Source organism: Tripterygium wilfordii, chromosome 21 (assembly GCF_013401445.1).
Source record: "Tripterygium wilfordii isolate XIE 37 chromosome 21, ASM1340144v1, whole genome shotgun sequence".
Lineage (NCBI taxonomy): Eukaryota > Viridiplantae > Streptophyta > Magnoliopsida > Celastrales > Celastraceae > Tripterygium > Tripterygium wilfordii.
Window position 1 is genome coordinate 4749777 of NC_052252.1, and position 10317 is coordinate 4760093.

General features: G+C 36.3%; 1 protein-coding gene across 1 annotated transcript; it reads right to left on the minus strand.

Annotated features, from left to right (window-relative positions):
• On the minus strand, nucleotides 1-9132 carry LOC119987758 (aspartic proteinase CDR1-like). Its single transcript, XM_038832677.1, has 2 exons — nucleotides 7933-9132; nucleotides 1-57 (listed from the first exon to the last, which is right to left on the minus strand). The coding sequence occupies exons 1-2, from the start codon at nucleotides 9130-9132 to the stop codon at nucleotides 1-3; spliced, it is 1257 nt and encodes a 418-aa protein (XP_038688605.1).
• Nucleotides 9133-10317: the final 1185 nt, after the last annotated feature.

The window sequence follows — 10317 nt, forward strand, 5'->3', positions numbered from 1 at the left end:
TCAAGTATCATAATTCATTTCCTTATCGTCCCAAGATGAACGGAGTTGTTGAAGCAGCTAACAAAAGTATTAAGAAGATCATTCAGAAGATGATAGAGAATTCCAAGGATTGGCATGAAAAGCTACCCTTTTGCTTTATATGGGTACCAGACTTCTGTACGTACTTCTACTAGCGAAAGTCCTTTCTCTTGGGTATACGGTATACGGGATAGAAACGGTCCTTCCTATTGAAGTAGAAATTCCCTTACTAAGGGTGGTGGTGGAGGCCAACTTGGAGGAGACGGAATGGGCCCGAACATTTAACTTTTATTGAGGTGAGAAGATTGGGAGCACTTTGTAGACGATAACTTTATCAAGGAGGAATGATGAAGGCACATCACAAGCATGTGTGTCCTCGTTGTTTCAGATAAGGGGATTTAGTACTAAAGATGATCGCGGAAAATAGACTCCCACCAATGAGGGACCATATGTGGTGAGGAAAACATTCTCTGGTGGAGTGATAATTTTGACAAAGATGGATGATGATGATCTGCCTCACCCAGTGAATGTCGATGTTCTTAGGTGGTATTACTAGTAAAAAAGGAAAAATCCCGCTAGAATGGAAACCCAAAAGGGTGCTCTAGGCAAAAGTTAGGGATAAGAAAAATCCCGCTAGAGTGAAAACCTGAAAGGGCGCTCTAGACAAAAATTAGGGACAAAAAAAAAATCCCGCTAGAGTGAAAACCCGAATGGGCACTCCAGGCAAAAATTAAGGACCAAAAAAAAACAGAGAGAGAGAAATCCCGCTAGAGTGGAAACCCGAAAGGGCGCTCTAGGCAAAATTAGGGACAAATGAAAATCTCATTGAACTGAAAACCTTCAAGGGTGGCGCTTCAATTGTGGCTGCAAGTTCCAGTTTCGGATTGTTTGAAGAAAGATGGTTGGGACATGAGTTTGTTGAATTAGTGAACTGATGTATGAGTTGGCTATTAACTTGTCTCACATTGACATGGGGGGAGTGCAGAATTGACTTCATGGTTGTTGGGTTAGAGGATAGTTTAGTGGACACGCACCCAAAACTGGGATAGTTTTCGGTGCGCTCTTTATGGTATCATGTATTTCACCTTGCGAAGGTGTTTAATCCGTTAAATAAAAGGCGAAGTTTGTTGGCAGAAATGGAAGGCTCAGAGACAGCCTCGTACGAGTCAGATTTGATCATTGTTGATTGGGTGCACACCAAAACTGGGGCAGTTTTGGTGCAATCTTTGAATTATCACATATTTCATCTTGGAGAAGCACACTTTGTCCTTCCTTTCTTTGATTTCTCTACATTCTTGTACATATCTTCGTCTAGAGGTTTTTCGATTGTCATCCATCATTTTCAATAAAAATTGTAAGGACAATCATTTCTTGGGGTTTTGTTACTTGTTATCACCTTTTCCATATTCCAATTCAATTCTCATTCCATACTCAAAAGAAAAAATCCCGCTAGAGTGAAAACCCGAAAGGGCACTCTAGGCAAAAATTAAGGACAAAAAAAAGAGAGAAATCCCGCTAGAGTGAAAACCCGAAAGGGCGCTCTAGGCAAAAATTAGGGACAAGAAAGAAAGAAAAAATCCCGCTAGAGTGAAAACCCGAAAGGGCGCTCTAGGCAAAAATTAGGGAAAAAGAAAACTCCCGCTAGAGTGAAAACCCAAAAAGGCGCTCTAGGCAAAAATTAGGGACAAAGGAAAATCTCATGGAAGTGAAAACCCTCACTGGTGTTCCAATTTGGGCTGCAAGTTCAAGTTTTAGATTGTTTGAAGAAGGATGATTGGATCACAAGTCTGTTGAGTTGATGACGGGTGCCTAATTTGGCGGTTAACTTGTCTCACATTAACATTCGTGGGAGTGCAGAATTAATGTCATGGTTGTTGGGTTGGACGATAGTTAATTGGACAAGCAACCAAAACTGGGGCAGTTTTCGATGCGCTCTTTATGCTATCATGTATTTCACCTTGTGAAGGTGCTTAGTTTGTTAAATAGAAGGCGAAGTTTGTTGGCAGAAATGGAAGGCTCAGAGACAGCCTCGTACGAATCAAATTCGATCATTGTTGATTGGGTGCACACCAAAACTGGGGCAGTTTTGGTGCAATCTTTGAATTATCACATATTTCATCTTGGAGAAGCATAATTTGTCCTTCCTTTCTTTAACTTCTCTACATTCTTGTACATATCTTCGTCTAGAGGTTTTTCGATTGTCACCCATCCTTTTCAAGAAAAATTGTGAGGACATTCATTGCTTGGGTTTTGTTACTTGTTGTCACCTTTCCCATATTCCAATTCAATTCCCATTTCATACTCAGAAAAAATTATCATTTGCTTGCAGTAATTGGCATGCATGGCCGTACTATTGAATTTGTCATTGACAAAGTTTTGACAGGAAATGTAATGAGTACATTAGGACATTATTTTTGACTGGAAGTTGATGGGTTTTGGCATCCTAAGCTGGAAAGGATCTGAATGAAAAGCCTGAGGTTGAAGCAAGTGTTAGCAAGAAATAGGAAAGAAAAAGAAAAAGAACAATGAATTGAATAACGAATTTCAGATAAATTGACAGCCTTGAATTCAAAAGCGTATGTACATGCAAATTTCAGGGAAAAGGAATTGATTGTGGAAATACGCAAGGAAAAAGAGATAGCTCAAGAGTTGGGATCTAGAATGGGAAAAAACCTTTACTTATCATATTAGAGAAGATATATGAAAAGCTCAGTGAGTCAGAAAGTCAATCCTTACAGGGAAGCAGATTTGGTTTAGCAATTCGCAATTGTATGATAGTTGGAGGATGGCAAAACCTTGAGAAAACATGCATTCATTCATTCATGAGACATTCATAATTGAGCAAAATAGGTCCTCGCATGCATCATCGCTACATAAAATTTAAAAAAAATCATCTTTCAGCCTAGCCGGGAATGGCTACAGTGATCTCGAGCACCTTTTTCTCAAAAAAAAAATCATCAAAAAAAATCTTTTTGGCCAAGCCGGGAATGGCCTTGTGATCCCGTGCCCTTTATTTTCCTGCACAAATATTTGACCAAGCCGGGAATGGCCTTGTGATCCCGTGCCCTTTATTTTCTTGCACAAATACTTGGCCAAGCCGGGAATGACCTTGTGATCCCGTGCCTTTTATGTTTCTGCACAAATATTTGGCCAAGCCGGGAATGGCCTTGTGATCCCGTACCCTTTATTTTTCTGCACAAATATTTGGTCAAGCTGGGAATGGCCTTGTGATCCCGTGCCCTTTATTTTTCTGCACAAACATTTGGCCAAGCCGGGAATGGTCTTGTGATCCCGTGCCCTTTATTTTTCTGTACAAACATTTGGCCAAGCCGGGAATGGCCTTGTGATCCCGTGCCCTTTATTTTTCTGCACAAACATTTGGCCAAGCCGGGAATGGCCATAGTGATCCCGTGCATTTTTCTTTTCTTGCTGGCCAAGTAGGGAATGTCCATAGTGATCCCGTGCATTTTACTTTTCTTGCTGGCCAAGCTGGGAATGACCATAGTGATCCCATGCATTTTTTTTCTGGAAGGCCAAGCCGGGAATGGCTATAGTGATCCCGCGCATTTCAGTATTCTCGTACGAAAGTCGGTTAACTACACATTTGTTTGCCTTTTATTTCATAAAGGACATACAAAGGGGGGCAGATGTAGTAACCGGTTTTCGTTCGGTCCAAAAAATAGAAAAACACAAAAAAGGCAAAAGCCCATTCTTGAGACCGCAAGCTCACAAAAATTCAAAAAAAAACCACTTTTGGACCCACAAGCCTACAAAAACTCATTTCCTTGTCCCATAAGCCCACAGATGTTCAAAAGTTTGTTTCTTGGATCCTTAAGCCCACAAACATCCAAATGTTAGCCCAATAAAACCAAACCCTAGAAATTATCTACAAAATAAGGAAATTAGAAGATTTTGGGAGATAAAACCTTAAGAAGGAAAAGATGACAATTTTTTAGGGTTTTGCAAAAGGAATGAAAAATACAAAAAGGGGTAATTTTCTTAGGGTTTCTAAAGAGGAAGAAAATAAGGTTTAAGAGGACTTTTTGATAAAAGAGTAGAAATAGGGTTTTTGTGTAAGGTGGTAAGGCATTATATAAGGGAGCTAAGGAGGGAGGAGAGACGGGGAAAAAAGACAATTAAGAGAGGAAAAAAAAGAGAGGAGGCGTGAAAGAAAGGGAAAAAAGAGGGTTTTGGCTTTTGGGTGAAAAAAAAATAAAAATAAAGGGAGAGAAGGCAACCGTAGGAGAAAGAAAGAAAAAGAGAGAAAAAGAGAGGAAAAAGAGAGGAAAGAAAGAGAGAGAGAGAAAGGAAAAGAAGAAGAAAAGAGGGAAGGAAAGTTTAGTTGATTGTCATCTTTTGAGTTATGTTCTTTAAAGGTAAGCATTCTTTGCATTCACTTTGCCTTGCTGAAAAGAATATCTAGGTTTGATTTTTTGGCTAGGATCTTTGTATGCTTACCATGTTAATATTTGGTTTTGATATCGGATTTTGACGTCATTTTGGGCAGATTTTCGTACAGTTTTTTGTGTAGTTTTCTGGTTAATTTATGGGCTGTTTTGTGCAGTTTTCTGGTTAATTTCTGGGCTGTATTGAGCAAATTTTTGTGCAGTTTTTTTTTTGCAGTTTTCTGGTTAATTTCAGGGCTGTATTGAGCAGATTTCTGTACAGTTTTTAGGCAGTTTGTGGTTTGTCTTCGGACAATATGGGGGTTGTTTTTGGGCAGGTTTCTGGACTCTATTTGGACCGAAATTAATGGAAGCTTGTGCGATTTCATGATTTTACTGGTTTATTGCAGTCCGTGTATATTTGGGCCTCATGTTGTGTAGTTTAATTCATCTATGTTGACTGGTCTAATTTGGACATTTATTATTCGAATTATTTTTATTTATTATAAGTGTATGAATTTAAAATGGAATGTAGGTCATTTCAATTAAGGAAATCATGAGTTGATTTCCTTTATTTGGATTATGGGTCTTATTTGATTTCACTATGAATTTGCCATAAGTTGACAATAATAGGTTAAATTGAATGATGACACTTTCCTAAATAATTATTTATACCATAAGTTGGTATTTAAAATTAAACCTACCAAAAGTTGGTAGTGTATTTTCATTAAACCTATCAAAAGTTGGTAGTGTATTTTCATTTAAAAACTATTAAAAGTTGATAGTGTATTTTCATTTAAAAACTATCAAAAGTTGATAGTGTATTTTCATTAAACCTACCAAAAGTTGGTAGTGTATTTTCATTAAACCTACTAAAAGTTGGTAGTGTATTTCCAAATAAAAACTATCATAAGTCGATAGTAATATTAAAAACATTTTTTTAAGTACTATCATAAGTTGATAGTATTCTTACAAATCTTTTTCCAAAAACTATCATAAGTTGATAGTGTTTTTCATATAAACTTTTTCTCAAAAAAATTATATCTTGCAAAGAGCAAGTTTCCATGAGATAGTCATTAAATTAATTAGGGAAACCGTTTTCAAACGGGAGTTGTGGGGTGCCTAACACCTTCCCCACACTCAATTGATCCCCGTACCCTTTTTCTCTGGTTCGCAGGTCTTTACGGTGTCCAATTGCACCTTAAATCAATTGGTGGCGACTCTAAACGTTTTCATTCTTCAACGCCGGTCCGCGTCGTGACCCCAGTTGCGACAATGGCCTTGAAGTTGGGTACTATGTGAGATTTGCCAATTCATTTTTTTGTTGTTTTCAGACAAAGAATATGCTATTGAATCAAACTTTACAATAATCTAAACAATTTATAAAATAATGACAACCTCACCTATAGCATGATTTTCTAGGCTTGACAGCATGTATTTTTTTTTAATATAAAATTTTTGGTTTAAATGGCCTTGAAATTCAATCAGTGATTAAATGAGGCTGGGTATGATGTGAGATTTTTGCCAGTTCAGTTTTGTTGTTTCTCATACTAACAAAGCATTGAAAGAATATACCTGGTATATTTGAGTATATAATTGTTGAGTTGTTGTGCACATCTAATGGTGACAAAATTTGTACATTGAGTTATACACCTCAAGTTGGTGCGTATGATTCTTATGCAAAAATAATAATATTATTTTCTTTAATAAGCAAATAAAATGGTGAATTGCATATAGTACAAGAGCCGGCCGGGTGTCATAGCTCTACAGGAGAATAAATTTGCTGTCAACTTGATTTTGATCATGTCGTCAAGTGAGAAATTTATGTTCTGTGCACGCGGGTATAATGGTCCAAGTTTAAACCCATTTCGGATGTTCAAATGATAAATTTATATGGTATTGTTCTCGATTACCAAAGAAAAAACTTGACTTCTATTGAAAAATTATATCAAAAGCAGGGACTGTACTACAATTTTGGTTCTACTGGTAGGTAGTAATATTTTTTTACAAATAGTTTTACTGACAGAAATGTTAGGGATCCAAGTAAAAAACATATTAGTTATCCCAATAGTGGATCTTGTCCCTTGATTGATGTAAGTGTAGGAGCTCACAAAACCTTGTGATTGAACCAAAGAGTGACACATCCACTACTGGGATCCCTATCACTTCTGTTTTACTGACGATGAGCTGTAACATGACAAGAATATATAGCCAGAAATTGTATTCATTATTTATGAAAACTTTCTTAGGGTTTGTTGACTAATGGGCCGCATTGCCTTCTCTCTGGCATACTGTTATGGGCTTTTACCTTATTTTGGCCTGTCTCTCAACTTTCAAAAGAAATTTTCCTTTTTTGGGGCCGGCTCAAATCCATTTTTGGTGCGAACAAAATATAATGAAACGGGTCAATCAAAACCTGTTAATCAATGTTATAATTTGAAGAAATTGAGAGTAATGATAAAAAGGAGGTGAGAGAGGTTTGTGTCAAATCTACTTTAGCTATTGTCCAAGCTCCAGGGCTGAGGTCTAGTGTGGGAAGATAACTCAAAGGTATCATTCGCACAAGTGGGCTAGGTGGAAGACCCACGCAACCCCAATGGATCAATTGAGGCTTGGGCCGAGGTCTAATGCAGGAAGATAACCCAAGGTAGCATTATCACAAGTTGAGTTGAGTAATGACCTATCTTGCAAATTGCTATAATGTACATACAAACAATATACTTATAGCAAATATAATCGTTGAGTTCTTGTGCACATCTAATGATGACAAAAGTTGTACATTGAGTTAAACAGCTAGTGTTGGTGCTTATTATTCTTATGCAAATTAATTGTTAGAATAAGAACATCTAGTTGAGAAATAAAATAACAATAATAGGGAGTACTAAATACGTTGGGTTGTTAGTCTCGTTTTGTTTGTTTGTTTATTTTGTTGTTCCCCGTTCTTTGTAATCTTCTTCGTTAACAAACAATCCGATTTGGATTTGTAATATTCTTCTCTGACATCTTTCTTGAGTTTCGCAAGATTATTGGTGGCCCTCGATACAAATAATTGATTGAGGAAACGAGCCCCCATATTAAAATCTTGCAAGATTGAACCTTTGTTTGCCAATCAAATTAGAATTCAACTCTCTCATTACAAACATTCTAGTTAGGAGATTCTTCTTGCTCAAAACACAATCAAAACAAAATTGCAAAGGGCAAAGGAAAAATTCCGTAAGAAGAAAATTAAAATTGACATCTCAATGAACCAAATTATATTTCATTGATCAAATGATTACATCACACATACATGAGAATTACATGAACAGAAGAGTAGTGGTACCTCATATTATTCATAGTAACTCAGAGTGAATCAAGAGGGCCTCACCTGAGCTGAGTTGAGTCTTATTTAAACTGAAAATTTGGCACAGTCAAATGGAGCAAAAGTGAGTACATGGCTTGTTAGGTCAAATATCATCTGAACGTCTATTTGTGCCTTGTTCCCCAAAACAGAAAAAAAACCCTCTTTTGGGACTATTGTCATGCATACCATGTCTTCATAATCCAAAAGAAAGTTCTTATGCTGCAAATGAAGGTCTGCATTAGATCCAAGTCTTGCCTTGAAATGAAATACAAGTTTGGGGATTCTGCCAGAAAAACTACTTTTGTGGAAACAAGTGCCATATTCCTGATGTTTGAATGATTTTATATTGCCAGCTTCTTCTTTAAACGCATTAAGGAGTTGATTGTATATTGTCGGAGGGAATGTTGTTACCGCTGTCTGAATATCGACCCTCATGAGATGTTGTGCAACTCGTATCTTTCTTTTCTTGCCATTAATAGTAATGCTAATGGCTTCAAGACTGAGGTAGTGGAAGGCATAGGGACTATCGTAGGTAATTTTAGCTTTAAATTCTATGTCGCGATTGTAGAGTTTAATATCTGATCCGAATCTAATCTTATTAAGATCACTTACTGACTGCATAGGCAAGCAGTAGGAGAATTTTTCACCAATTTCTTTTCCCAATTGAGAAACCAGTGATAATTTTGACCCTTGACCGAGACCAACAACAGCTTGAACACCATGTTTGAAATTACCTTTATGTGTGTGATCGCATCCAAACACAATATCCGAGAATTTTCGATTTTGCACACCAAAGGATTTCAAGTAGAACGCTTCAGTGCTCAACACTCCAGAGGATTCGAATTTATTGTCGCTAGAACGATACTCGTATTTGCACTCATTTGATTCCCCCTTCGTCTTTCGTTTTATAGCTTCGCATTTTTCTGAGCCATAACTAACTTCATGATAGGTATTTGAGTTTTTTGGATCATATAGTGATTGATGTGGATACATGCACGTGGTACAAGGACTACATCGTACCCAAGTAAGGTCATCTGACATGCTTGGGTAACCAAGTAGTTGAATTGGCTCCCTTAATCTTGAATCACTTTCTACTTTTCGCCCACCTATATATATGCTTATGAAATAGTCACCGTCGATATTAGTTAAATCAGACGACCCAATAAACTTTTCATCCATATAGATAGATGAACTGAGGTGATTGAGGGAACGAATAAAGGATTTCCTTGAGCGCTCTGACTCAGTCATGGATTGGTTATAAAATGGAGAGAATTTTGAATCACGATGAATAAGATCGAACCCGAAAGAAATTGTTTCTGCTTTAATTGGATGCAGAATCAATACATTGAAGAAAATGAGAATGGAGATGAAGATCAAGTGATGCATCGTTGAAGTAAATGGAAGGCAGGATGAGGAAAGAATGAGTTGTTTTGTTGTTTGTATTATAATTTTTGTTATTTATAGAGGAAAGAAGTCGTTATCTCCAACAATTTCTTATACAAGAATACAACATACATGTAAAATACAGGAGTATATCTTTTCTTAAAAAACCATAGATGATCATTTAAATTTTTTTAATTGAGAATAATACCATACAAACTTGTCTTTTGAATATCCAATATGGATGGCCCCCATAAAAATACGGGAATATAATTTATTCTTTTTTTTGTTTAGATAGGCTTGAGTTTTGTTGTTGGGTATATATTAATTATTTAAGATTTTTGCCAGTTCAGTTTTGTTGTTTCTCATACTACTAACAAAGGATTGAAAGAATATACTTAGTAAATATGAGCATATAATTGTTGGGTGTTTGTGCACATTTAATGGTGACAAAAGTTGGGCATTGAGTTATACACCTCAAGTTGGTGCTTATTATTCTTATGCAAATTAATTATTAGAATAAGAACAATTTGAGAAATTAAATAATAATATTGTCTTTTTTAATAAGCAAATAAAATATGTTGAATTGATGAGAACAATAGCCGGTTAGATGTCATAGCTCTACAAGAGAATAAATCTGTTGTCAACTTTATTTCTATCGAAAAATTTTAACAGCAAGGAATGTAATGCAATTTTGGGGGTGGGGCGATGAGCTCTAAAATGATTAGAATAATCGACCGGCAAACCAGAGACGGACACCACGGCCTCGATCCCACCAACGCCGAAGGTGTATTAGAGTAAAAAAACAGTAACTCTGTTCATGAAAAACTCATTTTCTTGGGGTTAAATTTCGAACAAATTTGATCTTTTGATATCATTTTGGTCATAAACGTTTTACGTAATCTATAATAACAATAAATAAAGTATAACAATAATCTATTCTATAATAATTTTGAATTGCTCAACTCTCGTCAATAATGAATTTTTTTCACTTTTTTTGTTTAATTTCGAACAAACTTAATCTTTTGGCATTATTATTTTGATATGTATAGCAAGAAACTGTATTCATTGCTTGCGAAAACTTTTTTGTGGCACGATACATAAAAAAGAAAAAACACATTTTATTGGGGTTTGTTGAGTATTGGGCCGCGTTGCCTTCTATCTGGCCTACTAACTCCCTTTTTTTTTTGG

Bases quoted from the DNA above. Each gene is read 5' to 3' on its own strand.
- LOC119987758 (XM_038832677.1), bottom strand. From the start codon at position 9,132: ATGCATCACTTGATCTTCATCTCCATTCTCATTTTCTTCAATGTATTG. The intron at 58-7,932 runs GTATGCATGACA...TACTTTTGTTAG, and splicing joins TTTTGGATTATGAAGACATG to CTGCTTCAACAACTCCGTTC.